Genomic DNA, 25,706 nt, shown 5'->3' with positions numbered 1-25,706 from the left:
ATTTATTTATTGTTTTATTTATGCAGGAATTTAAAGATTTATTTATAGATTTATTTATTTGCATGTTTATGTATTTATTGGTTTATTTATGCAGGAATTTATCGATTTATTTATATATTTATTTATTTATTTGCATGTTAATTTATTTATAGTTTTATTTATGCAGGAATTAATATATTTATTTATACATTTATTTATTTATTGCATGTTTATTGATTTATTGTTTTATTTATGCTGGAATTATTAGATTTATATACACAACTATTTATTTATTTATTTATTTATTTATTTATTTATTTATTTATTTGCGTATTTATTTATTTATTTATTTATTGTTTTTTATAGGTTTCGTACTCCATATAGGGATAGACGTTAATAAAATACAATTTAATGGGTAATTTAATCAATTATATTAATAACACTCTGTATATTGACTCTTTGTACATTAATCTGATGGTTGAATTTAGGGTTAGGGTAGGGGAAGACGTTAATAGAATAAAATTAATTCGTAATTTAATAAATAAAATAAATAGTTCTCGTTAACTTGATAACTTTTTTTTTATTCTAAGCCGGAAGTGTTTCATTGCTGTGCCGTTTCCATAGAGATGATAAACAAACCTAGCCGCTAATAACAAATCAACGCGTGTGAACTTTGGTATTATCGCTGAAAGCCGTTTTTAATGTTTAAGGTTAGATAATTAAGTATATTATGGACTCAGCTTATGTGAACCGGTGTCTGGGCGTCTGTCTCGCCGAAGGTCTCGCGGAGTTGATTGAGCACAGGCCGCAGGAGCCCATCGAGTATCTGGCGCTGTGGATCCGCTCATACAGAGAGAAGCAGAGACTACAGGAGCAGGTGTGACACACACACGTTGGATTTTCGTGTTTTATGGGCCCTTCTCATAGCTGTAATGGTGTTTTTTACTGTACAGACAGTTTATTCAACACTCACTGAAAACAATCTGTATTTTACATTTACTAAATATCTAATTTATGAACCGTTTTCCTTATGGGGACCAAAACAATGCCCCCACAAAGTAAAAAATGACTTGTATTGCTATATTTGAGGGGACATTGTGTAGTACTCGTAATGTAGTGAATACCAGGAATAGTGAAATAATATTTGTTGTCAATAAATCAGACTAGATCAGATGAAACCAGAAGTTTACCTTACGTTACACTGTAAAAAAAGCACATAACCATTAAAAAAAGAAGTCAGATGTTAATGTGACTAAACTTTTTCTTTTTTTTTGTTTAGTTAGGATGATCAAATGTGTTTCTGTTCTGCTTAACAGCAGATTAATGAGCCAGATATTTATTGAGAAATTGTTATAACTCTTCTTGAAAGTCAAGTTTACACACAATAAGATTATTCTGCCTCTGATAAAGCTCTGATGATGATGTCAAGGTTTTGGAAGTGTCTGATTGGCTAATTGACAACATTTGAGTTAATGTGAGGCACAACTGTAGAATAGTATTGAAGGAAAAGCTCAAACACACTGCTTCCTTGTGTGACAACATGGAGAATCAACAAGCCAGAATCAACAACAAAGCCAGATTACCATTAGCTAAATCACACTGGGGAAAGACTCATGTTTGGAGACTTGTCCTGTGCTCTGATGGAGCTAAGATTGAACTGTTTGTTCATAATGAGCAGTGTTACATTTGGAGGACAAAGGGGAAAGCTACAAGCCTAGAACACCATCCCAACTGTGCAGTATGGGGGCGGCAGCATCATGTTGTGGGGCTGTTTTGCTGCAGGAGGCACTGGTCCACTTCACAGCATAGATGGCATCATGAAGACAGAACATTATGCAGAAATACTGAAGCAACATCTCAAGACATCAGCCAGGACATTACAACTTGGCCACCAATGGCTCTTCTAAACAGACCATGACCCTAAGCACACTGCCAAATTAGTGAAAATGTGCTTTAAGGACAACAGAGTGAATGTTTTGGAGTGGCCATCACAAAGCCCTGATATCAATCCTGTAGAAAATCTGTGGGCGGAGTTGAAAATGCTTGTGCGAGCAAGACAGCCTACAAATCTGACTCAGTTACACCAATTCTGTCAGGAGGAATGGGCCAAAAATCCTGCAAACTTTTGTAAGAAGCTTGTGAAAGGAGACTCAAAACATTTGACCAAAGTTATGGTTTAAAAGCAAAGCTAAAAAAATACCAAGGAAATGTGTGTAAACTCTTGACTGTCTAGAAATTAATAAAAATTCTCTCATTATTCTGGCATTTAGCAAATGTAAATCATTCAGGTAATCTTAACGGACCTAAAATAGTAAATGTTTATAATTTACAATCAGACATTTTTTAATAATGGTTATTTTCCTTTTTTTAAAGGTTGACTGGCTTCAACTGTGTGTATATATACTTATATGCATCCCCGAAAATAGAAAGCATTGACCATTACAACAAACTCACAATATAAAACACATCCCAGGGTTCAACGCTAAGGATTTTTTCTACTGGTCCGATAGGGCCAGTGGTTCAGATTTTCACTTGCCCTAACAAATTTTCACTGGCCCCACCAAAAAAAAAGGGAAGTTAATAGCTATTTTATGCCACATATTTTAAATAAATTGTCAAAAATAAAGTGAATCTAGAATTTCAATACTTAAAAACATGTTAATAGAAGTGTTTTCCAAACAAAAAGAGCAGGGGAAAATGTGGAGGTATTTTATTGTGGTTCGAAATTATTTAACTAAAGGTGGCCGACTTGTCAAACTGATGGCAAACCGTGCAAAACATCACTTTTTTCATTTTTTTTATCACTTTTGTTTGTCGCATTGTTCACACATAAATGTCTGCTTCCAAGACTTTAGAAACAGACATTTTCTTTTAGCCTTATAATTTGATCTTGCCGCCATGTTGCCGTTTCTTCGCTGTACTGGCTGTTATCAGGTTACGGGAAAAAATTGCATGCTCAAAACATCAAATCAGACAAGAGGAACCAAAAAGCAATATGGTGTTTACGACATCACAGAGAAGGTAGTGTTTAAAGACTAAACTTAAAATGCACGCAATTGACAAATAGTCGCAGACCAATTAAATGTTAGTGACAAGGCAGCACTGTCCCAATCGGGCCAGTAATTATCCTGTCTACTGTCCCAAGCGTCTCTCATGCTGGCCCTGGGTCCTTATTGTTGAGCCCTGCATCCAAATAAAACCCTCTATAAACAACACTCAATATTTTGCTCAGAGATCTGCATTTGAGAGCCGGCTGAAGGAGGAGAAGCAGCGTCTTCATGATGAGTCTCTCCATCAGCAGCTCCTGCAGGAGGAACAGAAGCAGATCAGAGCCGCACAGGAGGAGATTAAGGTGAATCTACAGCAGGCTGAAGCAGAGACAGTCTCTAAGATGAGGAGTTTTCTGATGGTCATGTTCAATATTGTGTTTTAACAGCACACAGAGGAGCCTCAGCCTGAATCAGCAGAGCAGAGCAAAGCCACTCCTGCAGACTCGACGAGTTCTCAGGCTGAAGAACAGGTGTGTTTATACATCCAAACACTTTTGTAGTCCAAATACCTTTACATTCTTAAAAGGGGACCTGTTCTGCCCCTCTATACGAGATGTCAAATAAGTCTGTGATGTTCCTAGGGTGTGCATGTGTGAAGTTTCAGCTCAAAATAACACATATGCAGTGTTTCTTCTAGGATTTTTTCCAGCTGTGGTGGCAGGCCTTTTTTTTTTTTTACACAGGTCTACACGTGGCGTTATTTCAATGACAAATGTCGTGAGCGCAGTATTAGAAGTTGAGATCGCATTTATGTAATAACCTACAGCATGCGGATCTCTTTGCTTGCGCGCCGATTTTCTCAGCTCGTGCACAAAACTTTTTGCACGCCCGCTCAAATATATGCGGCTTCAAGAGCATACAGATCTTGTGCGCTCTCACATAAACGCTGCTGAAGTGAGATTTAGTGCGTTTATGTAACGAGTATGTCTCCAGCATTTATTAGATTTGCTAGGAATATTTATTCATGTCTCTAATAAACCTACAGAGCGATATTAATGCGCCCTGAAGTAAAGTGAAACGCCTTGATTGCTGGCCTCACGCACATGACACACTGTCAGTCAGTTAGTCAGTCTGCACGTAACCTTAAAGGGTTAGACAAATGACGCACAGCACTATTGTAACGTCGGGGAGAGTGACACTCACAACAGAAGGTAAGATCCAATATGCAGGTTTATTCAGCGTCAGGCAAGCAATGGTCATACAGGTGCAAACGGGTATGTTAAGGCAGTCCATAATTGTAGTCGGTATAAACAGGCAACAGGTCAAAAGGCAGGTGGCTAAACTAGAGAACAAGGGTAAACAAGGCTAGGGTCTAAACACGGAGAAAACAAGACAAGGAGAAACGCGTTGTTATGTCACACTGGGAAAACAAGACTCTGCAAACTGGAAGGGTTCATGAGTGGCTTATAAGTGGTGTGATATCAGTCTCTGACAGGGTTCAGCTGGTGAGTGCAATCAAGCTAGATGTGTGGGCATGGGTGTCTGGGAGCAGTGCATGTATGAAAATGTAGTCCTGGGAAAAAGTGTAGTCTTAAAGTTCGTGTGAGAACCAGCGATCTCTGGAAAGCGATTGCTGGTTGTGTGACAACTATACGGTTACTGAAAAGTTTGCGCTGTTATAATTAACTTACCCTTTAATAAGTTTTTGGTGCGATTATTACCCGCTATTAAATAAAAAATGTTTTGAATGAGAAGCTGTAATGTAGCCGTGGCGGGATGAATTTTGGCGTGGCGCCCTGCCATGGAAGAATGAATGTAGCGGAAACCATGCATACGTAATGTTTTATAACTCTCTGAAACTGACCCTTTTAGGTTTTGATTCTAATTGTGCTGTTTTAGTGACTGTCCTGTTAAATTCAAATGAGATTAGTTTTTTTTTCAGAAGAGGGCGGAGCTACAGATGCCTGTGTGTCAGCATAGTGGCAGATTCAAAAACAAGACTAACGTTCTATATGCAAATGAAGGAGAGATGGTCACTAGTGGGCAGGGCTTTCCCCCTCTGATGACACGTAAAAAGGGAGAATGTCAATCAAAGTGTTTCTGCAGACTGTTTTCATCAAGTCTGATTATAAAACATACAATTAATTCATGTTTGCCATTAGAGGCTGGTTCTATCCACACACTGCTGACTCACAACTTTGTGCAAACCCCTTATTAAAGTGACTTTTGCAAAATAGATGCCCATTTAATCATAATTCCTGCTGAAACACTGCAAAAAAATACAAATACTGAAAGGGGTCTTCAGATTTTGGTTCAATAACTAGACTTTTGTCATTCTTGGTTGTGATCAAACCTTAAAGGTGCAGTAGGTGATCATCCACAATGCTAACAGCTTAGCATAAATCTCTGAATCACAGTCCCTCCCTTGCCGTCTCGAGCCACGCCTCCTTAAACACCAGCACAGCAAAAGATCCCTCTCTCATGTTAAAAGCGATTAGTGCTTGTCCGGCCACGTGCAAGCCAAACTGACATGCGATTTCAGAGTGAATATTTAGAGTTGCATGGTAAACAATATAGGGAGAGACTAGGCGGAATAGCACTATTTACTTGTGTTTTGTTGTTAAACTAATTAAAATCTACATTATCGATGTTGTAAAAGGACCTAATGAAACTGAAAATAGTCTTATTAATATTGTAGCAGAAGATTTTAGTGGCTGAACAACACTTCTGTGAAGATATAACCCGTTTCTAACAACAACATCAAACGTTACATCAGCTTTACGTGAAGCTAAAACAGTAAAACAGAACATTACCTGTCTAAGAGAAACCCTTCAGACATGGTGTCATCCTTTCTCCAGCGTGCAAAGGTAACTCCAATACTAATTCAGGTTTTTAAAAAGCTTTGATTCAGCAGGTTGTCACCGATCGCGCACCCGTGCTCTCTCTCTCGTGAACACGCGGCGGGCGGCGGAGCTGCGTACAAACGGCTGCGCAGTTGTTCAAATCTACATTTGCTGACAGACAGTTTGGCCTACTTATCGGAATTATGAGAGATATCGGCCCGACTGGACTAGTTTTATGCCTTACCCAGAATATAAAAACACATATAAATAGATCATTTACTGTAATCATTACTATTAGACTGTGAAGAGACTTTCAACCAGCACAATAACAAATGCTTCTGAAGATAATCAGCTACTGCACCTTTAAGATAATTGTTTTTTAGCTAGTGTAGTGCAAAACACAACTTAATGCTTCTGTAAGCTGTATTTTGAAAGCGTCTCTCTCTCTCTCTTTGCAGGTAGAAAGTGTTGAAGCTCCTGCTGATCAGCCAGAGTCAGACACAGTGAAGGAGCAAACAGATCCAGCGCTGAATGAGGAGGAATCAGGTGAAACTGCAGGAGATGAAGAACAATCCGCTGAGATCCAAAACACAGAGCAAAGCCTTTCTCAGGAGGATCTCGGAGACACACCGGTGAGACATTCATGATGATAAAACCGCCATTTATGGTTCATTACAGTGCTCTATTTTAAAAACCGACCTTGTCTTCAGAAGGAAAACAATGAAGCAGACGTCCAATCTGAAGAGAACAAACCTGAACTGGAGCAAACAGAAGAAGAGGCTGATGAGGGACAGATAGAAGCTGAAGAAAAGGTGGGATTTCGGTATAATCATAGACCAGGCATGTCTAAACTCTGTCCTGGAGGGCCGGTGTCCTGCAAAGTTTAGTTCCAACCCCAATCAGTCACTCCTGGGCTAGCTAATTAAGCTCTTACTAGGCTTTCTAGAAACATCATGCAGGTGTGTTGAGGCAAGTTAGAGCTAAAATCTGCAGCACACCGGCCCTCCAGGACCGAGTTTGGACACCCCTGCCAAAGACTAAAGCAGTTAATGTAACAGCCCGGTTGGAGAAATAAAAGGATTAAACTCATGCACTGATGTTGCACTGTCCTCCTTTGTGCCTTTATTGTTGCATTTGCTGTCCTTAAAGACTGTACAACACCGTAAGAGCTAAGAACAGATGAATAAACACAAATAGAAAACATGTAATGAATAAAAATTCACATAATAAGACAAAACAATAAACTTAGTGACAATATTATAAAGTATCTTCAAATATATGACTAATTTTACAATAAAATAGCAATTTAAATTATTAGCAAGCTAACAGATGCATCAAATTTTAGCAATATGTATAAAAAATGTCCTCATCTACCTTGTTCTCCCTTCCAACCAGGTGTTCAAACAATGAAGATGAACAGAACAAAAAACAAACCCAAATATGCATTAAATCTCTCTTAAATCAGTCCTTAAATGTAACTTTAGCTCCGTGCATTTCTCTGTACAAGCGATCGCTCTCTCCCTCGTGCTAGGCGCGCTTCTCCGATCTCCCTGCTTCCGTGATCTGCGCGCTCTCGCGCACCTGACCACTTCCGGCAAGCCGCGCGTCAAAATAAGGGTCTCTATAGGCTAAATAACTTAGTGCAAAGCGGAGTTCAAATAAAATACAAAAACACAACAACTTTTAAAGAAATAGAGAAGTAATTAAAAGCAGCATAAATAATTAACACTGAAACCTAACTTAAATAACTTGGGGTTATTTACACTCCCACCAATCATGAGTGATTATGAATTTTAACCTTTTAATCACGAATGATTTTAAATGAATTATAATTACTACTACTACTACTATAACCATTTAAGACTAGATGTAAACAACACTAAAACATATATTACTATGAACTGTTTACTCAAAGGATATGTCAGTATGTTCAGGCTGCCTCCATCAGCAGGACCAACTTCTGCACTGGACGTTCCACCACAGATGGTTTATGTGGACGTTTACCATCCTTCCCCAGATTTCTGTCTCCGAACTGTATTTTCACTCTTCTCACCAATCCGTCCTTGTCAGTGACTGCCTCAATAATCCTTGCCAAGCGCCACTCATTCCTAGGCAGATCCACTGCCTTCTCCAAGACAATATCTCCTACTTGCATGTTCCTTCTTGGTGTATGCCAGCACTGTCTTGTTGTGATGTTAGACACATACTCCTTATGCCAACGTCCCCAGAATTGTTCTGCTAAGTATTGGACATGCCGCCATCTCTTACGGGCATACACATCTTCCCTGACAAATTTGCCAGGAGGTGGTAGGGCTTGAGTAGGTTTTAGAGTGAAGAGGTGATTAGGGGTTAGAGGTTCAGGGCTACTTGGGTCAGTTAGACTATCAACCGTGAGCGGACGACTGTTTACAATGGACATGGCCTCGTAAAAGAACGTTCGCAGAGAAGAGTCATCGAGCCTTCCAGATGACTGTGACAGGGTGGAGCGAAGAACACTTCTGACAGTTCTAATCTGTCTTTCCCAAACTCCGCCAGTGTGGCTTGAATGAGGTGCATTAAAAACAAAGTCACACTGTTTTTCCGCTAAGAATGTTACCAGACGGTTGGTGTCAATCTCCTCCATAGCTTTGGTGAGCTCATTCTTGGCTCCAATGAAATTACTGCCTTGATCACACCTTATTTGATGGACTGCTCCTCTGATAGCGATGAAACAACGCAGGCCATTGATAAAGGCATCTGTGGACATGTCATCCAGCATCTCAATATGGATGGCTCTGCAACAGAAACAGGTAAAGAGAAGTCCATACCTCTTGTTTGACTTGCGACCTTTGCTGGTGATGAATGGACCGAAAACATCCATCCCGCTGTATGTGAATGGAGGGGATGGCTCTATGCGCTCTGAGGGTAAGTTAGCCATTTTTTGCTCTTCCGTAGGTCCACGTAACTTGCGACATCTCACACATTGTCGTACAAAGGAAGCTACAGTCCTGTTAACTCCCGTAATCCAGAATCCTCTTGATCTGATTTCATTTATAGTCATTCCCTTTCCTTGATGAGCCATATTCTCATGACAATCAGCAATCAGGAGTTTTGTAAGTTGGTGCTCCTTCGGAAGTACCACTGGATACTTAACAGCATTAGGGATAGATGCCTCACAAAGTCTCCCTCCCACCTTCAGCAATCCATCTTGGTCGACAAAGGTGTCAAGATTGTATAGTCTGTTGCTGCGAGGTAGTTGTTTGCCCTTACGGAGTAAAGTTATCTCCTCTGCATATGTCTGCTTCTGTAAGTCCTTGATTATGATACATTGTGCATCGTTCCGTTCCGCCAATGTACTGTGATTATGTGACTTGTCTTTCCTGACACGACGTATTAAACGTGCAACAGCTTGGATAGCTTTGGACCATGAGGACAACTTGGTGAGACGGTCTGACAAACATGAATACTGTACAGTTTGCGTGTTGAGTGACTGAACCTTCTTGACTTCAGGGTCGCCAATTGGAAGCTGCTTGCTGATTTCCATAGGTGGTGGTATTTGCTTTTCCCATAAAACTTTAGGTCCTCTAAACCAGTTGGAAGTGACAAGATTGTTAACACTTAGACCACGCGATGCGTAATCGGCTGGATTTTCATCTGAGCAAATGTACCGCCACTGTTGAGGAGTTGTGGTGCGGTGAATCCTTTGTACTCTATTTGCCACAAACGTGTGGAAACGGCGGGCTTCATTGTTTATGTAGCCTAACACCACTTGTGAGTCAGTCCAGAAAAACGTTTCTGCATCTGTCAGGTTCATTTCCTCCTTCAACATGTCATTCACTGCAACTGACACCACTGCGGCAGCCAATTCTAGCCGAGGAATTGTTGTGATCTTGAGTGGGGCCACTCTAGATTTTGCCATGAGCAACGAACAACTGATGTCACCTTGCTCGTTCTCGAGTCTGAGATATGAACACTGACCATATCCACTCATGCTGGCGTCTGAGAAGTGGTGAATCTCTCTCCTTATGATTCTCCCAAAGCCAGAAGGCATCATACAACGAGGCACTTCAATCTTTTCTAGGTTAACTAGATCTGCCTTCCAGTGTTCCCATGCTGATTGTAGATCAGCGGGTAAGTTATCATCCCAACCCATACCACTTCGGCACATTTCTTGCAGAATGGTCTTTCCTTTGAGTACAAAGGGGGCAAGAAAGCCTAAGGGATCAAACAATGATGCCACTATAGACAGTATCCCTCTACGGGTTGCTGGTTGGTCCTTAACAGTGATACGGAATTTGAAATTGTCTTGTTCCAGACTCCAGTAAATGCCCAAAGCTCTTTCCAAACGCTGATCAGTGAGAGCAAGATCGACAGCTGTAACATCTACCGCACACTCTGAAGGTGGTATTGTCTTCAAGACTTCCTTGTCATTAGACACAAACTTGTGAAGCCTTAAGCTTCCCAGTGCACAAAGCTGACGAGCTTCTTCAGCCAATTTGATGGCCTTCTCTGTGCTTTCAATGCTGGAAACTCCATCATCCATGTAGAAATCTTGCATAATAAATTGCGAGCCCAGAGGATACAGACGTTCACCTTCTCTTGCAAGATGCTTCAGCCCATAGTTAGCGCATCCAGGGGACGATGAGGCTCCAAACAAATGCACTGTCATGCGGAAGGTTTGAGGCTGTGAATTGAAATCTCCATTTCTCCACCATAGAAATCGTAAATAATCACGATCTGCATGGTCTACATGAAATTGGTGGAACATTTTCTCCACGTCACACATTAGGGCTACAGGGTACTGTCTGAACCTCAAAAGAATGCCAGTTAAGCTGTTCATCAGATCTGGGCCAGTTAGAAGATGGTCGTTCAAGCTAGTTCCCTTGTATCTGGCTGAACAGTCAAAAACTATACGCAATTTCCCTGGCTTTTTCGAGTGGTACACTCCGTGATGTGGTATGTACCATCTTTCTCCTTCTCGTCCTTCCTCAAACACCTGCTCTGCATTACCCTTCTCTATTACTTCCTTCATGAATGCTACATAATGCTCTCTGTACTCCTGATCCCTCATTAATCTCCTCTTCAAATGTTGAAGTCTTATGACAGCAAGAGGTTTGTTATCTGGAAGATATGGTCTTTTCCTGAATGGCAGGGGCATTTCCAGATGACTATCCTTGTTCAATCTGATATTCTTTTCCAGCTTTCTCAGAAACATGATGTCCTCCTGAGAAGTCACTTTAGTGTGCCCTTCTGTATCCTTGAAATCAGATTCCATCACTTTTATCACATCCGTGGGAGTTACTGCAGGTATTTCCTTGATAGACACTCTATGACACATGGCAGCACTGCTTTGGGGCTCAAAATGTGTTAAGGAAGGACCTATAATGCTCCATCCGAGGTCCGTGCGAACAGCATATGGTTCATTCTCCGTTCCAAGAATTACTTCTCGGGGCGCTAGCGCTCTGGAACAATTGTATCCTATCAATAGTCCAACCTCACAATTTTGAAGTGGGGGAATTTTGTCTGCTAGAGTGGCTAGATGTTTCCAATGACTTGCAGTCTCCATTGTAGGGATGTGTGCGCGATCCACAGGAATGCATTCTTTGGTGTATGCAGGGGGTAGATCTATAATCAGTGAGGAATTGAAACCTCTAACTCGAAGACCAGAAATCCTTTCACTTGACATCAAGGAGTCCTTTCCAACCAAAGTAGTGAGTTTAAGCGTCACGGGACAGGAGTCGACTTTAAGACTTTTGCATACTGCACATTCAATAAAGACTGAATCGCTTTGTGTGTCTAACAGAGCATAGACGAGCTTCTCAGAAACTGGGTCTTTATGTGTGGACAACCACACTGGCACAATCATAGAGGTGTTAACAGGCGTGCATCCAGATTCTACACTCAATGACATGGTCGCAACTCCTTCATGGACATTTTCTGGGCTCTGAGCAGAAGAAGACCTCACCTTTCTATTGAAGCTGTCATCATGTAGGCAGGTAGGGTGTCTTCCCTTACAGGTGTTGCAGCAATGTCGGGAGCGGCAGTCCTTGGCACTGTGACCCAGCCTCAAACATCCATAGCACAATCTTGTATCCTTTACGAACTGTCTACGTTCTTCAAGAGACCTTGCAGAGAATTTAGAACACTCATGAATTTGATGTTCACCATTTTGACAGAACAGACATGGCTTATTGACCTTTCCAGTGGGCTTAGAATTATCATGCTGTGTGACAGTCTTTGTATGGAAGACATTAGCTTTAGGTTTACTGACCTTGAAATAAATTTTCTCTTTGTTAGGTTCTGAAACATGAAGGGCATGAAAGGATGTGACTGGATTACAGGCAACTTCAGCTTCAACAGACATGAAATGGGCGAATTCTTGAAAAGTTGGAAAATCTTGAGTTTCACTCAACGTTTGTGTGGTTTGACGATTCCAGCGGGCAGCCGCCCAATCAGGGAGTTTGCTTACAAGTTTCCTATTCTCTTCGCAATCATTCAATATTTCCAGTCCCTTTACATGTGGCATTGCATCCTTACATGAGTTCAAGAAATCAGAGAAATTTCGAAGTCCTACCGAGTCCTTGGATTGAATTTTAGGCCAGTATGCGAGTTTCTCTCTGAATGCTCGTTGTATGATGAATGGCTGTCCGTAGCGATCTAGAAGCCTCTTCCACGCGTCCTTGTAAGCCTCCTCATCATTTCTGTAAAAGATACCATCTAGCACTTTCAGAGCAGGCCCAGTAACGTACTTCTTCAGGTAGTATAACTTGTCTCCTGAAGAGATATGCCTTTTATCAATGAGTGATTGAAATGAAGCCTTCCACTCTATGAAGTGAATGGGGTCACCACTGAAAACTGTGGGCTCTGGCATAGGAAGTCTGTTTAGTGTTATGCTATCTTGGACAGCCTGCGCTAATTGAGACACATCAGCATTGGGACTCTGTGATGAAATGTTAGGCGTTGGATTAACGGAGGATAAGTATACTGGTTTATGCGTGGGAGGGCTTACAGGTTGCTGCAGCCCTTCATCTTGATTAACAGTGTCAACAGTTTCTTCCTTGTCATACACCTCCAGTCTTGCTCTAGCTGCTCTTACCTCCTTCATCGCTTGGAGCCTTTCAAACTCGCCTTTTTGAGCCTCAAGTTCCTTTCTTTGCTTCTCTTCTAGAAGTCGTAATTTTTCTCTTTGCTCCCTTTCTTCTATTACAGTAGCATATTCTGCTTCCTTAGCTGCTAGCTCTGCTGCTGCTTCTATGCGTTTAGCCATTAGTATAGAATTCAGAGAGGGTTGACTTATAGGTGTACTGGATTTGGAGCTGATGCGTGAAACAGTAGAACCATAAACAGAGCGAGCGTAGTCTCGTTCAAGCAGCTCACGTAAATGCCCCTTTACGGTTTCATTGTCAAAGAGTCCATCTACCCCTGAGATCCTCTCATATGCAATTTTTACTATATCCTTTGTAACAGCATCACAAGCATCAATTTTCCTTCTCATATCAGTGGGTGGAGTTACATTACTTCTAACCCTTATGTATGCATTCATCACACTGTCCTTTTCCTTTTCCAATGAGTCTATGAGTGATGCTAATTCACTCTCAGAAATGTCTAATTTCAACTGACTTCTTGCTTTCCGAGCCTCAGCCTTCCATTTTTCATATGCATGCATAAGCTTTCTTTCTGCTTTATGAGACTCCTCCCTTTGATATGCAAGCATCCTGTCTGTCTGAGTTCGTTCACGGGTAGAGCGACGTACATTTGTGTCTAATTCTTCAGATTGAACTTCTATTTCTTCATCAACTTCTTTGTTTTGAACATTATCAATTTGTTCGTTTACTTTTGCAGGAGTGCACAAATTGGAACCGTGATCCGTCATCATTTACATCAGCAAATAATGTCAGTGGGTGCAAGCTCTTACTGTAACAGCCCGGTTGGAGAAATAAAAGGATTAAACTCATGCACTGATGTTGCACTGTCCTCCTTTGTGCCTTTATTGTTGCATTTGCTGTCCTTAAAGACTGTACAACACCGTAAGAGCTAAGAACAGATGAATAAACACAAATAGAAAACATGTAATGAATAAAAATTCACATAATAAGACAAAACAATAAACTTAGTGACAATATTATAAAGTATCTTCAAATATATGACTAATTTTACAATAAAATAGCAATTTAAATTATTAGCAAGCTAACAGATGCATCAAATTTTAGCAATATGTATAAAAAATGTCCTCATCTACCTTGTTCTCCCTTCCAACCAGGTGTTCAAACAATGAAGATGAACAGAACAAAAAACAAACCCAAATATGCATTAAATCTCTCTTAAATCAGTCCTTAAATGTAACTTTAGCTCCGTGCATTTCTCTGTACAAGCGATCGCTCTCTCCCTCGTGCTAGGCGCGCTTCTCCGATCTCCCTGCTTCCGTGATCTGCGCGCTCTCGCGCACCTGACCACTTCCGGCAAGCCGCGCGTCAAAATAAGGGTCTCTATAGGCTAAATAACTTAGTGCAAAGCGGAGTTCAAATAAAATACAAAAACACAACAACTTTTAAAGAAATAGAGAAGTAATTAAAAGCAGCATAAATAATTAACACTGAAACCTAACTTAAATAACTTGGGGTTATTTACAGTTAATTGGGCTTATTAAATATTTGGGTTTAACAAAAGTCTTCAGAATGTGTCTGTGAAGCTCTGTGTATCTCACGTATTATAACAATAACAAATATGTGGAAATTATATTAGGAAAAAATTATAGAATTAAAAATGACAACAACAATGCAGGGATTGATGGTGTAAACCGGCTGTACTTTATGAGTGTGTGTGTGTGAATGAGTGTGTATGGGTGTTTCCCAGTACTGGGTCGTGACTGGAAGGGTATCCGCTGTGTAAAACATATGCTGGAATAGTTAGCGGTTCATTCCACTGTGGCGACTCCTGATAAATAAGCGACTAAACTAACGGAGAATGAATAAACAACAATGCAATAAACTATCCTATTTTGCTTGTAAGCTAAATATGCTGTGTGTGTGTGTGTGTGTGTGTGTGTGTGTCTTTAAGTGCAAATGAGTTTCTGCTTTCCCCTCCCCTCTAAAAGAGGGCGGGGCTTTTACAGCTCATGCATCGGTTACTCCAATAACAATACTGCATTTGACTGAATTGTACATATGTTTGTTCATTTTCCATCGGCTTAATTCCTTTATTCATCAGGAGTCGCCACAGCGGAATGAACCACAAATTATTCCGCGTATGTTTTACGCAGCAGATGCCCTTTCAGCTGCAACCCAGTACTGGGAAACACCTATACACTACAGCCAATTTAGTTCATCAATTCCCCTATAGCGCATGTGTTTGGACTGTGGGGGAAACCGGAGCACCCGGAGGAAACCCACGCCAACACGGGGAGAACATGCAAACTCCACACAGAAACTCCAGCTGATCCAATAGGGAATCGAACTAGAGACCTTGAGTCTCAGTTATCACTTTTAATGTCTAAACATTTTGGAAAAAGCTGTAATAATCAGATTTGCCTGTTGTCTCTCCTGACAGGTCACACACACAGCTGAAACTGAAGACACGGCAGCGGTGGAGGAAGCGGGGCAAGCTGGAGAACAGGTGAATCTGCACTGACACTCAGCATAGGCTCATTCTGAAAATGTACCCCTATATACATTTCTGGAGATCACTATTTATGTAGCCAGAGGTACTCATGGCTGCATTTCGTCTTTAAAACGAATGCTACGGGGCGGTATGACGCTGTTCGTTTTCGCGCTACCAGCTAACTGCTTACCTCCGTATGGACGGCTTTCCCACTGTTACCAGTTTGCCCAGTGGCTCGCCATGCACGTGGGTGGAATTGAGATGCAGAGAGGAGTTTATCGCGACGACTTCTTCTAGTTGCCTGGTGAAGAACGGTTACAGAAAGCGGGTAAAAACAGAAAGCAAAAAATAAAATAAACAAGTAAATAACAGGGTGAGAGTGTTAACGGTAAAAATCAAATGAGCGCTTTTCTTTTTCTGGATTGCTTTTAAAAACTTATCAGTTGGATTTAGGGAAGTAAGTGGGGGATTTAGTCGGTGCTTTTGAAAACACTATTGGTTGGGTTTAGGGAAGGAGATGGGTGGGTTAGTCGATCAGTCAGTCAGTCCACAGCACTTCCAGACTTTTTGTTTCTCAGACAGTGCCACCTGCTGTTAGGTTGGGTGAAGTGGCTAGTACAGAGACCCAACTGCACGCTCAGACCAGCACTTTCTTGCAAGTAGCAACATCAGACACGCGTTATAGATTTTACTAAAGCGATTCCTGAAAATGACCAGGTTTTATTGCATAAATTATGTGCTGTAAAATATTAGGGCCCACTTTATATTAAGTGTTCTTAACTACTATGTACTTACATCAAAAAATAAATACATAAGTACACAGTAAATGCATGTATTTACACAATAAGTACATTGCAACAAACTATTAATTCCTGTGAAAGTACATATTAGTTAAGGCCACTTAATATAAAGTGGGACAAAATATTACACTTACAAACTATTATTTCATTGTTTGATTTAATCAAAATTAGTGTGAAAGGATAGTGTTATTTAATGATATTTTCAGCTTGCTCATATTTTCGATGTTATTGTACCATACTGGGACAATTTTCTAGCAATTTTTTTCTGGCAAAATAAAAAACTTTAAAGTAAAAATGTTCAAACAAAATGTATAATATATAACACGATTATTATTTGTTATATATTTTAGGGCTGTGTAGGTCTACTGTACATATTACTGTATTATCTATCTGAAAGTGCAAGCACAGACAATAACAGAAACACAATAACAGTTTAACAATTTTTAATAAGTTCTATAAAGATTACAAATACGTTTTTTTGGAAATCAAAATATCAGGTAATCTGCATAGAATTTACAATATGAGCTCTCTTAGGTTAAAGCAAAAATGATTTGCTTGTGACTTGTGGATTTTTTCCCCAGATTGATATTACAACTTAAAAAGGCGGGTCTCTGCCAACACTAATACAATGCACCAAAGACTGCAGATATTTCCACAGTTTTTTTTTTGTTTTTGTTTGTTTGTTTTGTCTATGAAGATAATATTCATTCCCTCAACTCAATACGAAACAGTGATAAATCCTTAATGATTAAAAAAACAACAATAAATGTCTGACAATATTGAGGTAACTGAACAATATCTATTTAAAAATACAATTAATATAAATACAATTAGAATTAATTAATGCATTAAATCAAAATCTAGTGTTTAATATTTTATATAATAAGGTATTCAATTATAGCGTAACATTTTACAGTAGAAAAATAGTTACAATTCATAAGCAGCTGAATTCAGGTTAGGCAATCTTTCAAACAGCATGTGGCACTGTCTAAGAAAGCGATAGGTCTGGAAGTGCAGATCTAGCCGTCTGAGCGTGCAGGTCTGAGCGTGCAGTTGGGTCTCGGGGCCTGCAGCTTCATAATGTTGATCGTGAGAGAAATTTGAGATCTGTAAAACAAAAACAGCAAAAAAAAAAATGTATTTTTGCGCTCTCCAGAAATGTACACAGGGGTACGGCTTCAGCATGAGCCTGGGTTGCTGACGCTGCTGAGATGAGATGTGGAGATGAGTGTGAATGATTATACACTGCTCATGTTTGTTTGCTCTGTGTGCAGGATGAGGAGGAAGACTGAGCATACACTACACCACATCACTGACCTCAGAACAGCATGTGTGTGTGTGTGTGTGTTGCACAAACCTGACATTAGGATTGGGTTGACTTTGGTATTTCCCATGTGGAAATTCACACGATTAAATGGATTTTAATTAATGATTTTTTTTTAATTAAATGAAATATTACATGACATTTATGGTGACTTGATGTCATTCATTCCAGAACAGAGGCGTTTAAAAGAGTTGATCACAGCCGGCAGCTTTATATTTGATGAATAACAGAAGAAATGCTGGATCACTTCTAGATACAACCACTAGAAACATGATACAGTTGTGAGTTAGTGTGTTCCAATGTGTGTGTGTGTGTGTGTGTGTGTGTGTGTCTCTGAGTTTGTGTGTGTGTGTGTGTGTGTGTGTGTATCTCTGAGTATGTGTGTGTGTGTTTCTCTGAGGATGTATGTGTGTGTGTGTCTCTGAGTATGTGTGTGTGTGTGTGTGTGTGTGTGTGTGTGTATCTCTGAGTATGTGTGTGAGTGTGTTTCTCTGAGTATGTATGTGTGTGTGTGTGTCTGTGTCTCTGAGTATGTGTGTGTGTGTGTGTCTCTGAGTATGTGTGTGTTTGTGTGTGTGTGTGTGTGTGTCTGTGTCTCTGAGTATGTGTGTGTGTGTGTGTGTGTGTGTGTAAGTCTCTCTCTGTGCGTTTGTGTGCGTGTGTGTGTGTCTGTGTGTGTCCCTCTTTGTCTGTGTTTGCGCGTTGTTGTGTGTGTCCTTGAGTGTGTATGTGCATCTCCCACTCTGTGTGTGTGTCTGTCTGTCTGTCTCTCTCTGTGTGTGCGTCTTTGTGTGTGTGTGTGTGTCTCCCACTCTTTGTGTGTGTCCCTGAGTGGGTGTATGTGTGTGTCTGTCTCGGAGCACGTGCGTGTGTGTGTGTCTCCCACTCTGTGTGTGTGTGTGTGTGTGTATGTGTGTGCGTCTCTCTGTATCTGTGTGTATATGTATTAGTGTGTTGTGTGTGTGAGTCTCTCTCTGTGCGTTTGTGTGTGTGTGTGTGTGTCTGTGTGTGTCCCTCTCTGTCTGTGTGTGCGCGTCGTTGTGTGTGTCCTTGAGTGTGTATATGTGTGTTGTGTGTGTGTGTCTATCTCTATGTGTGTGCATCTTTGTGTGTGTGTGTGTCTCCCACTGTCTGTGTGTGTCCCTGAGTGTGTGTATGTGTGTCTCTCTCTGGCTGCGCATGTGCGTGTGTGTGTCTCCCACTCTGTGTGTGTGTGTGTGTATGTGCTTGTGTCTCTCTGTGTGTGTCTCCCTCTGTGTGTGTGTGTGTGTGTGTGTGTGTATGTGTGTGCGTCTCTCTGTATCTGTGTGTATATGTATTAGTGTGTTGTGTGTGTGAGTCTCTCTCTGTGCGTTTGTGTGTGTGTGTGTCCCTCTCTGTCTGTGTGTGCGCGTCGTTGTGTGTGTCCTTGAGTGTGTATATGTGTGTTGTGTGTGTGTGTGTGTGTGTGTGTGTGTGTCTATCTCTATGTGTGTGCATCTTTGTGTGTGTGTGTGTGTGTGTGTCTCCCACTCTCTGTGTGTGTCCCTGAGTGTGTGTATGTGTGTGTTTCTCTGTCTGTCTCTGCCCATGTGCATGTGCGTGTGTGTGTCTTCCACACTGTGTGTGTGTGTATGTGCTTGTGTCTCTGTGTGTGTGTGTGTGTGTGTGTGTGTATGTGTGTGCGTCTCTCTGTATCTGTGTGTATATGTATTAGTGTGTTGTGTGTGTGTGTCTCTGTGCGTTTGCGTGTGTGTGTCTCCCACTCTCTGTGTGTGTCCCTGAGTGTCTCTCTGTCTGTCTCTGCGCATGTGCTTGTGTGTGTGTGTTTGTATGTGCTTGTGTCTCTCAGTGTGTGTCTCTCTCTGTGCGTTTGCGTGTGTGTGTCTCTCTGTTTGTGTATGCATGTGTGTGTGTGTGTGTGCACACCACTATAAACATGCTAGCAACATCAATCAAGCTAGCATCATTGCTAAAAATGCTTATTCATGCTAGCAGTGCTACATTATGCTAGCAACTCATCAAAGTTGTCTTCAGTCATCATGTCTAGTGCTGACACGGGCGACAAACACAGCAGATCTGCTCTCTTCTAACATGATTTAGCAACAACCCAAAATGCCTTAACAGCCATAAAATAAATAACCATGAATAATGATTCTGGTTCATCAGCAGGACGATAAACAATAATGGCGTGAGAAATCAGGGCATAAAGAGCGAGTGTTTCTGAGAACAGAGGTCAGTCTCCTCCCAGCTTACACAAGTGCTGGACCCAGATCAGCTTCCCAGAGTTAAGCTCCATAAAGACCTCGTGAGCGGCGCGAGCATCGAACACACACTGGTACAGCAGTGCATGTGCAGGTCTCAGTGTTCAGAGTGAGTTATGGAGCTGGTGACCCGTGCCGTTGGTTCTGTGGGCTTGACTGTCATCGAGGCGTTACGATCTTTCACTGAGCTCTTTCTCACACAGCCCGTGTGTGCAACGCTCACTCAACTGGCCGACACTGACCTCAGAACACTGGACGGAGGTGAGAGATGGAGAAACATTACTCAAATGCATTTTTTTAACCTATGAAGTACCTGATCATGCCATTCAAATGTTAAATTACAGTTATAGTAGCTTCAACAGCTCACACTTAGCTCATGACTTACGGCCGGGAGAGAGACCTGAGCTCAAGGGATTCTCGAGTCCAGGGCTCTCTCCCTTTGCTGGGCGAGGGGAGATTGAGCTGAGGGCGATCTCAAAAGTACCCTGCAGCTAGGGCCAAGGTGAACTTCCTGAGAGCGAGACGTGTAGTAAACGAGGCTTAGGTTTAGGTGGTCTGAAATGTAGAGAGTATTTAGGCTTTGAGAGAAAACCAGGGAAACCCATGTGGACACGAGAAGAACGTGCCAGCTCCACACAGAAACGCCAGATGCTCCAGCAAGGAGCCTTTGGAATTCCTGCTGGGCCACCGAGCCACCTATTCTGGATAAAGGTGGAAGAAGGGGAGGAGGGGGGTTTCTTCAAGACGAAAACCAACAAACCAATGAACGAATGAATAAAATATTATACGCGTATGTAACGGAGGCCAGCTAGTGTGTGCCGTGCAGATAAACCTCACTCCTCTGACCTCTGAAGGTGCTCTGCTCTTGCTCTAGCCATGGTCTTTAGCCTCTTTGGTAGAGCAACCGACTCCCATGCGGAAGGTCGCCGGTTCGATACTAGCTCGGAGCGGGTTGGGTGGTGTAGGACCGGTGAGGGTTACATTGGTGCCGTGACCCGAATGGGAGTGATGTTAAAGGGGGGTGAGTGTAACGGAGGCCAGCTAGTGTGTGCTGTGCAGGTAAACCTCACTCCTCTGACCTCTAAAGGTGCTCTAGGGACAGACACTAGAGGCCATGGTCTTTAGCCTCTTTGGTAGAGCAACCGACTCCCATGCGGAAGGTCGCCGGTTCGATACTAGCTCAGAGCGGGTTGGGTGGTGTAGGACCGGTGAGGGTTACATTGGTGCCGTGACCCGAATGGGAGTGATGTTTAGGGGGGTGAGTGTAACGGAGGCCAGCTAGTGTGTGCTGTGCAGGTAAACCTCACTCCTCTGACCTCTGAAGGTGCTCTGGCGACAGACACTAGAGGTCATGGTCTTTAGCCTCCTTGGTAGAGCAACCGACTCCCATGCGGAAGGTTGCCGGTTTGATATCAGCTCGGAGCGGGTTGGGTGGTGTAGGACCGGCAGGGTTACACGTACTATAGTGTGAAACGTTATTCACTGTAAACAGTTTTAAGCATGAATCTCTCTATATTTCCAAAGTACACCATAATATTATGCTCCATTTTCCATTTCAGGTTTGTATTATTATTTTTTGCATATCTTGTGTAAAACCGAGGCTAATGTTGATTTCAATGGGATTATTTTGTGTAATCTCAAGGATCTGACCGCGCTGTCGTAACTGTCTCATGACCGCTGGTTACAAAACAGCTTGATTTCTCCCTAAAGTCCTGTTGAAACACACTCTTGCCTCAGTTTTGTATGTGAGAGATGAAATAAGAGTTGTGATGTGTGTGTGTGTGTGTGTGTGTGTGTGTGTGTGTGTGTGTGTGTGTGTGTGTGTGTGTGTGTGTGTGTGTGTGTGTGTGTGTGTGTGTGCGTGTGTGCGTGTGTGTGTCTGCAGATGATCGAGTGTTTAAGGCCAGAGAACTGTGGGAGAGTTCAGGAGCTGTTATTATGGCTGTAAGGAGACCTGGATGATTCATGTGCAGAGAGGTGTGTATAGTCATGCGCACACACACACACACACACACAATTTGTTTTATGTGAGTTGTGGGGACATTCAAAAGGTTTTCAGTGTTTATATACTGTATAAAGTGTATTTTCTATCGTTGTACACCAACACTATCCCTGAACCCAACCATTACAGGGTACAGTGTGCATTATTACTGAAACAATCTCATTCTGTATTATTTATAAGTGTTTTGAATGGCATTAAATGTTATATTAATATATGTCATTGATAACAATATGCCTGATAAGTCACAAAAACACACACAAACACACACTTTTTGTCACTGTGAATTTATAAATCGATGTGTTTTTCTTTGTGTGTGTGTGTGTGTGTGTGTGTGTGTCAGGAGGCGTCTGATCTCTCCTCTCTGAAGGCTCAGTTGGATGAGTGTGGAGTGTGTCTGTATGCGGTGGTCAAAGAGAACGTCGGCTCAGAGATTCAGCTCTTCAGGCCGTATTTCAGCGGGGAGATTTTCCTGGATCAGCAGGTGAGCGCTGATGATGATCAACACACTGCAAAACAGCACTGATCAACACAGATCCCTCCAGTTCCTCCAGCTCTCTCATGGGTGTGGCTGTGCTGTGTTTAGAGGGGTTTCTTCGGGCCGCTGGAGCGCTGGATGGGGGTCTCTGGGATTCTGCGTGGCGGAGTCTGGATGAACGGATGGAGGGCGTATCAGAGCGGATACTGGGGAAACATCAAGGGCGAAGGCTTTGTTTTGGGGGCCGTTTATGTCATCGGACCACAACAACAGGTGTGTGAACACAGCACTGACAGATATAATGAAGAACGTAATGTCTGATATACATCATTCATTCATTTCCTTCAGCTTAGTCCCTTTGTTTATCAGGGGTCACCACTGCGGAATGAACCGCCAACTTATCCAGCATATGTTTTACACAGGGCGAGGCAGTGGCGCAGTAGGTAGTGCTGTCGCCTCACAGCAAGAAGGCCGCTGGGTCGCTGGTTCGAGCCTCGGCTCAGTTGACGTTTCTGTGTGGAGTTTGCATGTTCTCCCTGCCTTCGCGTGGGTTTACTCCGGGTGCTCCGGTTTCCCCCACAGTCCAAAGACATGCGGTACAGGTGAATTGGGTAGGCTAAATTGTCCGTAGTGTGTGTGTGGATGTTTCCCACTGGAAGGGCATCCGCTGCGTAAAAACTTGCTGGATAAGTTGGCGGTTCATTCCGCTGTGGCGACCCTGGATTAATAAAGGGACTAAGCCGACAAGTAAATGAATGAATGTTTTACACAGCGGATGCCTTTCCAGCTGCAATCCAGTACTGGCAAACACCCATACACACTCATTCACTATTTAGTTCAATCAGTTCCCCGCATGTGTTTGGACAGTGAGGGAAACCTGAGCACCCGGAGGAAACCCACGCCAACACGGGGAAAACATGCAAACTCCACACAGAAATGCCGACTGACCCAGCCAAGACTCGAACCAGCGACCTTCTTGCTGTAAGGCCACAATGCTAACCACTGAGCCACCGTGTCACCCAAGTTTAACATTCTTCAGGAATTAATATTGAGGGTTTGAATTGCACCGCTTGTACTCATTCTAAGGGAAACAGCATCTGTTTTATTGTTTATCAAGTGAGATGAGTACATGTTCACTGTGTGTTTATGCAATAAAGCGTTACTTCACTGGTTACTGGAAAAGAGTAATCTGAATACTAACTCCCGTTACTTGTAATGCATTACTAATGCATGAAGCTGAATATGAATTAAAGCACAGTTCCCATCTGTTTATTTTGACAGGGAATCCTCCTGGAGCACAGAGAGATGGAGTTTGGGGATAAAGTCCAGAAGTCTGATGTGCTTCAAGCTGTTGAACAGATCAAAACTCAACAATTATCTCTGAAATTCAAATAGGCTTGAACTCAATAAGCACTCACTTGATCTGTCATGGAGATGCTTAGTTGAATATGAAGCTGAATATTGCAGGATATTAATACTATTTGCATATGTTAATGTGTGTGTGTGTAGTTGATGACAGACCGACTCTAAACTCAGATGAAGGAGTCGTCTTGATGTTTCACGCTCTACATACACACACTGAATAAAACACACACACTGCAGTCTATTAAATGTGTGTCATTATTGCTTTGAATGCATTCTTTTCTGGTGTTCCAGAGATACTAAAAAAGCAAGTGCATAACAAATCAAAGAAACAAATGGAAACTTTTTATAAATCGGTAAATATTTAATGTATGTTAATATATATGCATGTTCAAAAATTATAATTGGAAAATTGATAAGTTAAAATAATTAACAAAAATAATAAAAATTAATATCTTTTTATATATAATAATAAAACTATTAGTAAGTTGTTAATGAAAAATGTAAATATAATGTCATGGTGACTTCAAAAATCTGACTCAAATGGCTGAGAAATACAGTTTTAAATCTTTTAATTCTAATACTTTTCCTTTCTGACTAGTGCAGGAATGCAAAACAATCTGATTTATGATTTTCATAAGTGTTTTATTGTAGGAATTCATAGCCTGAGGTCATTCTGTTCTCTTTCCTGATTGGCTGATGCTCCTTTTATGAATATAGCTCATTTAAATAGTGCCTGATTGTGCAGTGTTTTATGAAGTGAAGAAGAAACAGCATCATATGAGACGCTGAACGCTGCAGTCGACAGTGAGTATTAATATATAATTATTCTTTTATGGATTTATTAGTGCCTGTTAGACTTCTAATAATTATTATTTTTAATTGTTTGCTTTGAGTCATTATTTTTTTTTAGTTTTTAGTCTTGAATGTTAATGTTCATGCACTTGTCCATGCTTAATCAGTTCACATTGTTAAATCATTTGAAAATGCATTGCTTTGTGCAGTGAAAGAACCCCACATCAAATAAAATACTATGGTAATTTAGAGTTAATATAACTTTTTTCCAAAACATTCTATAGTTGTATTATAATATTATAATATTCACAGAGTTTTGTTAATGACTGCTCCAGGATCATGTAGTATTAACTATAGTGAACAGATAAACTCTAATAACTACTGTAGGATATTGTACTTGATATTGTGGTATTGTGACACCCTATACTGTAAGTCATTTGTTTATATTACTATAATTGTTGTGTTACTAACAGATTAATTAGTATTTACTATAGTATTTATTATAAATTACTGTAGTATTTTTTAATGTGGAAAATGATAATAGTGAAAATCATAAAAACAATGTGTTTGGCTGTGGATGTGCTTTACTGAGGAGTGTGTGTTTGTGTGTGTGCAGTGTTTCTGCAGGGTCTGGACGGGCTGTATGTGTGTGTGTGGTCTGTACTGCTGTGTGTTTTTGTGGTTTATGTACTGGTGGCCAACACAGATCTGTTTCTGACCAAACCGGAGCAAACGTCTCTGGATGTGCTGGCTGATGCAGACCTCAGATCCACCACTGAAGGTCAAATACACAACACAACACAACGTTCATGATGTCAATGCCAAATAAAAGCAATTTATAACTTCTATAATCCACTATGCAAACTATTGTGATTTATAGTAAACACTGCAGTGTTTTGGAATTATATTGTAGTAAAGTACCGGATTTAATCTGTTGTGGTGATTCTACAGTCGCTATGGTAACACAACAACTATGGTAATTGATCTGTTGTGGTTGATTCTACAGTTGCTATGGTAACACAACAACTACAGTAATTGTTCTGTTGTGATGATTCTGCAGTTGCTATGGAAACACAACAACTACAATAATCGATCTGTTGTGATGATTCTACTGTTGCCATGGTAACACAACAACTATATAATTGATCTGTTGTGGTGATTCTACAGTTGCTATAGTAACACAAGAACTATAGTACTTGATCCGTTGTGGTGATTCTACAGTTGCTATGGTAACACAACAATTTAAGTTATTGATCTGATGTAGTGATTTAACAGTTGCTATGGCAACACGACAACTATAGTAATTGATGTGTTGTG

General features: G+C 41.2%; 3 protein-coding genes and 1 long non-coding RNA gene across 6 annotated transcripts in view; 3 read left to right on the top strand and 1 right to left on the bottom strand.

Annotated features, from left to right (window-relative positions):
- The first annotated feature begins 590 nt into the window (after positions 1-590).
- Positions 591-17,653, top strand: dydc2 (DPY30 domain containing 2). 3 transcript variants are annotated; one of them, NM_001328010.1, is given in 7 exon segments: positions 591-856; positions 3,212-3,331; positions 3,416-3,499; positions 6,271-6,444; positions 6,523-6,624; positions 15,338-15,403; positions 17,463-17,653. In NM_001328010.1, coding segments are annotated over 7 exon segments (711 nt in total). In that variant the 5' UTR covers positions 591-709; the 3' UTR covers positions 17,481-17,653.
- LOC137489151 (uncharacterized) lies at positions 6,907-14,211 on the bottom strand. The gene is made up of 2 exons (XM_073918960.1): positions 14,031-14,211; positions 6,907-13,825 (listed from the first exon to the last, which is right to left on the bottom strand). Exon 2 carries the CDS (start codon positions 13,665-13,667, stop codon positions 7,743-7,745), a length of 5,925 nt encoding a protein of 1,974 aa, XP_073775061.1. The 5' UTR covers positions 13,668-13,825; positions 14,031-14,211; the 3' UTR covers positions 6,907-7,742.
- A 2,164-nt stretch (positions 17,654-19,817) lies between the features above and the next one.
- selenou1b (selenoprotein U1b) lies at positions 19,818-23,843 on the top strand. Its single transcript, NM_001076713.2, is given in 5 exon segments — positions 19,818-20,016; positions 21,641-21,732; positions 22,098-22,238; positions 22,341-22,505; positions 23,514-23,843. Coding segments are annotated over 5 exon segments (657 nt in total). The 5' UTR covers positions 19,818-19,871; the 3' UTR covers positions 23,628-23,843.
- A 241-nt stretch (positions 23,844-24,084) lies between these two features.
- LOC110440159 (uncharacterized) overlaps positions 24,085-25,706 on the top strand; it is a 4,945-nt gene continuing 3,323 nt past the window's right edge. The window contains exons 1-2 of the long non-coding RNA XR_011017494.2: positions 24,085-24,401; positions 25,006-25,170. This is a non-coding gene — a long non-coding RNA (uncharacterized lncRNA). The remainder of the gene's footprint in view (positions 24,402-25,005; positions 25,171-25,706) is intronic.

This window comes from Danio rerio, chromosome 12, assembly GCF_049306965.1.
Source record: "Danio rerio strain Tuebingen ecotype United States chromosome 12, GRCz12tu, whole genome shotgun sequence".
Lineage (NCBI taxonomy): Eukaryota > Metazoa > Chordata > Actinopteri > Cypriniformes > Danionidae > Danio > Danio rerio.
Note: the sequence above shows the minus strand (reverse complement) of the source record. Positions and strands in the feature narration are given on the sequence as shown.

Coding starts and splice junctions, on each gene's coding strand:
- dydc2 (XM_005172987.6), top strand. CDS start 710: ATGGACTCAGCTTATGTGAACCGGTGTCTGGGCGTCTGTCTCGCCGAA. Junction 857..3,211: donor AGCAGAGACTACAGGAGCAG/GTGTGACACACA, acceptor TATTTTGCTCAG/AGATCTGCATTTGAGAGCCG. Junction 6,445..6,525: donor AGGATCTCGGAGACACACCG/GTGAGACATTCA, acceptor TGTCTTCAGAAG/GAAAACAATGAAGCAGACGT.
- LOC137489151 (XM_073918960.1), bottom strand. CDS start 13,667: ATGATGACGGATCACGGTTCCAATTTGTGCACTCCTGCAAAAGTAAAC.